Source organism: Cynocephalus volans, chromosome 11 (genome assembly GCF_027409185.1).
Source record: "Cynocephalus volans isolate mCynVol1 chromosome 11, mCynVol1.pri, whole genome shotgun sequence".
NCBI lineage: Eukaryota > Metazoa > Chordata > Mammalia > Dermoptera > Cynocephalidae > Cynocephalus > Cynocephalus volans.
This window is the reverse complement of record NC_084470.1, coordinates 56,658,797-56,665,382: the sequence shown is the minus strand read 5'-3', so window position 1 is coordinate 56,665,382 and position 6,586 is coordinate 56,658,797. Positions and strand designations below refer to the sequence as shown.

The 6,586-nt window shown below is 47.6% G+C and overlaps 1 protein-coding gene across 1 annotated transcript; it reads left to right on the top strand.

The window, feature by feature from the left end:
- Window positions 1–2,563: 2,563 nt before the first annotated feature.
- XCR1 (X-C motif chemokine receptor 1) lies at window positions 2,564–3,565 on the top strand. The gene has a single exon (XM_063113500.1). It carries the CDS (start codon window positions 2,564–2,566, stop codon window positions 3,563–3,565), a length of 1,002 nt encoding a protein of 333 aa, XP_062969570.1.
- Window positions 3,566–6,586: the final 3,021 nt, after the last annotated feature.

The window sequence follows — 6,586 nt, the reverse complement described above, 5'->3', positions numbered from 1 at the left end:
TGTTTGTTCATTTTTTGGTTCAGGGTTTATAGTCCTTATCTGTAGAGGTGTTGGTTACATAGGAACTTACTCAGCCATCAAAGAAGTAAAACCCACTTACGTTATTTTCTATACAATGAATAATCCAGTACTTGATAGCTAGGCAGACGTGAACTGAAAAGTCCTCTTACTGACACATTAAGCTGTACTATTCAGGACCACAGATCAAGAAAAGGCTGAGTAACATGGGGAGAGATGGAAATTAACTGGATTGGCTCATGGTTCCCTGTTATCCCAGACCAGCCTGAGGACTTCTTTTATTCTGGAAAGTTGAGGGGGGGGGGGAGGAATGTTAACTTCCCTGATAAGAAAAGTGTGTGATTATTCTGCCTTTGCGATATATGCAACATGAATTGTCATCCAAGGAAGCCAACTCATCTCTGTGTTCTGTACTTGTGATAGATGTTAAAACACTGAGAGTTTGTAAAACTACTTGTCTTTTAGTAAATTAAAATAAAGGTTGGGTGAGAGATATCTGCTTTCTCAGGAGAAGCCATTTAATTTTGAGAAATTTCCAACCATGAAGCTGGGGTGCTGATGTTAAGGTGTGTCAGTCTGGACTGTCTGATGGGTCATGGAAAGACAAGAGTTGTTCAGTAGATTGGGGATCACCTATATGATATGAAGGGCGCTTAGAAGGCCTCTGTCCCAAAACAACCCCACTTCCAATCTGTCACACCACAGGAAATCCCAGATATTGGTCTAATTTCTAACTTCATTCTGCACTATAAGCTTCTTGTAGGTGGACACTGTTTATTGTTCATGTCTATCCAATGTCCATCAGTGCCTGGCACATGTTAGTTATCATTAAGGGCTGCTTCATTGAGTCAGATATGCCCATCTTTAAAATGTAAATAACCAGTTTCTATATGTCAGGAAAATTAAAATATCATAGACATAATTGAGAGTTTAAGAAGCACAGTGGGTTGACAATACTAAGTAAAGTGGTCTTTAAAATCCATAAGAAAAACATTATTATTCCAAGTAGAAAAATGAGCAAAACCTATAAATCCTTTAAAAAATAAGAAACACAAGGAGACAATAAACATAAAAGCATGTGAATTCCTCTTTAGGAATCAAAGAATAGAGAATAAAACCTCCATGCATTATATTTTCAACTGTCTCCATTATGGTCTCTGGAAACACATATTGATTTGACTAAAAAAGGATAAATTGCCTAAAATAGAATAAATTTTGAGAGCCTCTTATTATTCCTCTTACCCAAACCTATATAAGTGAGGAACTCAGGCTATTTCTCTAATTTTCCTCCTCAAAATATGATGTAATAGAGCCTGGGTTCCAATCTTGGCTCTCTGTGTGGCTCACCAGATTTACAAATTTGAGAAGGTCATTTCACCAGACTGAACCTCGGTTTCCTCTCCTGTAAAGTGGAGGTGGCCATGCTTTACAGAGAGTTGCAGGATTAAATGAACAGGTAAGTATAATATGTTAGCACAGTGCCTGGCACATAGTGGGTGATGGAAATGCTCTTACCTGGTTCAGGCCACTGCTTCAACCAAGTCTCCCAACCTCCTTCTATAAGCTTCATTTACCTCTCTCAATGAAAATTCCAGCTCTTCTAGGTACTTTCCCTCCCTTTTCTCTCCTCGGCTTTCTAGTCTCACATTCCCACTATCTCACTAACAGAGAGGGTTGGGTGAGTTTGACTCAACGTAGTTTTCTTATCTACTCCCCTCCTCCCCTCCCACTGGACATTTAGGTTGTTGCCACATGCTTGCATCTATAAGACTTGCTGTAAACCAAACTCTCAGATTATGAAGCTTTCTGCTCTGAGTTAATCTTCTGTGTTAGTAAGGATTTGGTCTCCTAGAGTCTCAGCGTTCATAGCAGTCTTGAGATTATTTTGCTCTCTGTGTCCTCTCTTTTCAGGGCTGTTCCAGGAAACAGCAAGTTCCCCAACACAATCCTGCCATCAGGATTTCTGCACTTTATGGGAGGAAGGAATGGAGGGTGAGGAGGAAGAAAGGGAGGGAAGGAGGGAAAGTAAAAGCTCACTAGATATTTGTGGAATGAATGAAGGAATGACTCTGGGATCATTAGTCCTATTTTGTTGATAAGGAATTGAAGCTCAGAAAGATTAAATAGCTTGCCCAAGAGTACAGTAATGGGGCCCAAATTTGGTCTCAGGTCTTTGAATCCAGTTCCACTGCTCTCTCCCCTACTGGGAGACTGGTCCAGCTTAGTGCTACTCAAGTGCCAGTGTGCAAGGAGAAAGGGGGCTTGTGACAGAATATAAATCAATGCACTGCTTCCTTCATCAAGGAGTTCTTGCTATGCGGAAAAGAAAAGTTAGCCAAACTAAACAATATGCTTAGTGACTTTATGTTCTGACACAAGTTCACAATCCCGTTACAAACAGTTCACCAGCTGGCAGGTGGTCTGTGGGCCATACTTTTTTTTTTTTACATAATAAGGGTCCTATTGATCTCTAGCCTAACCACATGGCTTTCAACTCCGTGTCTCCATCATATCAGGCTCTCGGCGCCCCTGCCATCTGGTCCAGATGGAGTCCTCAGGCATCTCAGAGTCCACCACCTATTTTGATTACAATCCCCAGATCCTTCTGTGTGAGAGCACGACTTTTGTCGTGGCCACCTTCACCACCACCATCCTGTACTGCCTGGTGTTCCTCCTCAGCCTGCTGGGCAACAGCCTGGTGCTGTGGGTTTTGATGAAGTACGAGAGCCTGGAGTCCCTCACCAACGTCTTCATCCTCAACCTGTGCCTCTCAGACCTGGTGTTCTCCTGCTTGTTGCCCGTGTGGATCTCGGGGTTCCACTGGGGCTGGGTGCTGGGAGACTTCCTCTGCAAGCTCCTCAACATGGTCTTCTCCGTCAGCCTCTACAGCAGCATCTTCTTCCTGACCGTCATGACCGTCCACCGCTACCTGTCGGTGGTGAGCCCCGTCTCGAGCTTGCGCGTCCACACCCTCCGCTGCCGCCTGCTGGTGACCACAGCCGTGTGGGCAGCCAGCATCCTGTCCGCCATCCCCGATGCCATCTTCCATGAGGTGCTTTCTTCGGCTTGTGACTATTCCGAGCTCAGGTGGTTCTGCGCCTCGGTCTACCAGCACAACGTGTTCTTCCTGCTGTCCCTGGGGATTATCCTGTTCTGCTACGTGCAGATCCTCAGGACGCTGTTCCGCTCGCGCTGCAGACGGCGCCACCGGACGGTCAGGCTCATCCTCGCCATCGTGGCGGTGTACTTCCTCAGCTGGGCGCCCTACAACCTCGCGCTGCTGCTGCAGGCGCTGCTCAAGACCGGGCTCATCCGGAGCTGCGAGTTCAGCCAGCGGCTGGCCTACGCCCTGCTCGTCTGCCGCAACGTCGCCTTCTCCCACTGCTGCTTCAACCCGGTGCTCTACGTCTTCGTGGGGGTCAAGTTCCGCAGGCACCTCAAAAGGCTGCTCCAGCGGTTCTGGATCTGCCGGCAGCAGGCAGCCAGCCCTCCGCCGTTCCCGCTGTCCCCCGGCGCCTTCAACTACGACGGCGCCTCCTTCTACTGAGCGGAGTGTGGCGGCGCGGGCCGAGCGGGACCGGGAGCGAGGACACGCAGCAGCGGGGATGCCACCTACGGCCGCAGGCGCGGGTGGGGGGATTCACTGCAGCCGTGGTCCTCCTGAACGCTCTCCTCCGTGAGAAAGGGGCTTCCCTCCTGGGAACTTTACACTGCCATCCAGAAAAACATTTCTTAGACTCTGAGTTCATCATTCATTCCTTCATTTAGACATGGATTTCTTATCATTGCTTGGTTCCAAAGGTTCTAAAACATGAAAGGATTCTGAGAAAGGAGAATCTTTCCAGACCTTAAGAGGGCCTGAAGCTCAGTGTGTGTGGTAATTGTGCCATGCATGCTGATGGCAAGATGGTCTCTCCTTCCCTGACTGTAGGACGCACCAGCTGATTTGTTCACTTTGATCTGACTCTGTACTCCTTGGTGACTGCAGGATGAGACTGTCGGCAGGACAAGAGTAACTGTACCCTCAAATAAGCACAGTCACAGTGAAATCTGGACTCTAAAAGCCCACGACTAGAATGGAGATATGACCTGCATCTAGCTCCAGTTCCTAGCATTAATTATTCAGCCCATAAATATTTTACTGCAGGAATGATTGTAATAATGCTACCTTCTGCACTAAGTATTTATTCACAGGATACAAAGATGAACAAGGTACCCTCCAGGTGCCAGCAGTCAAGCCCTGAAAGCACAGATAAATGAACACCACCCAGTGAAGGCATCCAGGTTGAAGACTCCTCCAACATGTCCATTCCAGGTGGATAATGAGCTGAATTCAGATGTATCACTCTCCTCCTAAAACATCCACCTCCTGCTTGGTCAATGGTGCCAGCTTCCCCCGGGTCACGCACACTCCAAACCGCAAGTCATCTTGGAGCCCTGCATCTCCTTTCCCTCACCTCCCACAGGTGGGCCCTAGTGACTCTGCCTTCCGGTGACTCTCAGAGTCATTCTCAACATCTCATGCCATGGTTGCAGCCCTGCACAGGCCTCACTCATGCAGCATCTTCCCACTGCTCCTCTTTCCCCACCAGGCCATCCTTTGCCTGACACCAGGTACTTTGAAACCCTGAGTGGCTCTCATTGCTTACAAATAAAGTCCAAACACCTTAGCAAGTCTTTCAAGTCTGGTGCCACAACCTAGTGCTAACCAACTTTTTCATTCTTATCCCACTCTAAGCCTCCTCCCCCAAGCAGCTTGGGTTCCAACCACAAAAGGCCCCTGGCCATCTGCCAGACACGCTTCTCCCCAATCTCCTCTGTGCCTTTGTCATGCTATAAGCTGGGCCTAGGATACTCACCCTTCTCCTCTCCAGCTTCTAAGCCGCAGCTGAAAGGCTCCCTCTTCCAGGAAGCCCTCTGCAATCTGCAGATCAGAATTCTCTGGGTTGCCATGGCACTCTGCTTGTCTCCTCTAAAATAGTATTTGTCGCTCTCCACCTTGTGTCATAGTTACACACATGCATGTCTTATTTCCCTGCCCCATCAGACTGCAAACTGCTTGAGGGTAGGAACCTGGTCGTGAGCCCTGGTGTTCTATCACTGTGTGCTGAGTGGGAGCAAAGAATGACAGCTGTCATTATCCTTCTAATTTATGCCTTTTGGGTGTCCATACCATCAGGCACATTTTCCCTTCTCTGCCCCAAGTTGCTTCTCTGTGAATATTAACCTTTCTTTCCTAGTTCACACTCTCAGAGCATATTGCTGATCTCTTCCCATGACAATGGCTGCCCTTGACCTTGCCTTCTAGTTAGTAGTATGCAGGCCAGCCTCTTACACTGTGTCATAGCTTCACACCCAAGAGCACGGATAAAAGCCACCCTCTAAACTTCGTCATTCCACAAAGACCTGGGCCCAATCTGTGAGCCTGATTCAGCTCTGGAGTGGGGATTTGGAAAAGCTCCGCATGTGATTTTGACACGCACCACCCCCCTTAGGGAACTTTGGCTGCAACTCTTTGAAAATAGGGACTCCAGTGTCTTTCACAGTCCCTTGAGCAGAACTTTTGCACATAGAAGGCACTCAATATATGCACATTGAATAAAGTAGCTACCAATACAGCCCTTAGCTGGAGCCTAGAGAACTTGTAAGGCATTTTTCCCTTCAGTTCCAGCTGCAACTTCAAGGACGGATTTGCCATTGGATGGCCAGCTCTGGAGGAATTTTTCTTGTCTAGGGAAGAGCAAGGGTCTAGTTCTAATAATGAGTCCAGTAGTGCCTGCTGGAAAGGACTGGCTGGTGCTTCAGCAAAGGGATGAGGCTCTCATGGATTGGCTAACCGGTAGGTAAAGCCATCACTTACCACTGATGGAAGAAGAAGCAGAAGGAAGGAGATAATTAGATAGTTCATGGGTCAAAGCTAAGCCTGGGGGCTTATGATCAGGTTAGTCTTTCAGACTTTCAACTTGGTTATTAAGATTTTGTTCAACTTGTATTCAGAAGGTAGGCTGACTCAGGGAGCAGAAGGACAAAAGACTCCTGCTCACACACCCACCTGGCCAAACCAAAGCAGTGTGGGTTTTGAACCCACCCTTCTTAGAAGGCAGGTTTGAGGGTCGTGTATTACTATAGGGCATGCCTTTGAGAGGCTCACTCCCCCCTCTCCATTCCATCCCATTCCTACACATCCCAAGATGTTTATCTAAGTATTTCTTTCAACACATACAGCCATCTCTCTGGGTACATTTCATTAAATACAATTGGGTCTGTCTCTTTAGATTTCTAGTGATGTTTTGGCATCCCTGATAGACTAGCTCCTGGGGCAATCTTTAATCAGGAGTTTTCCCCTAATCTAGTGCATCAGGAATCCAAGGGAAGAGGCACAGAGAGAGGTACAAATGGGAAGATAGAGGGGTATCCAGCCAGAGAGACTGCTGAAAAGATGTGGCCAGAGAGCTGCACACCAGGGACCACACTTTACATTCCTGACCACAACCCTTCATTGGCCACAGCCTCCTGCCCTACCCCTCCCTCCACCTCAGCTGGACTCTTGTAGGCCTCTCTCCCTCCA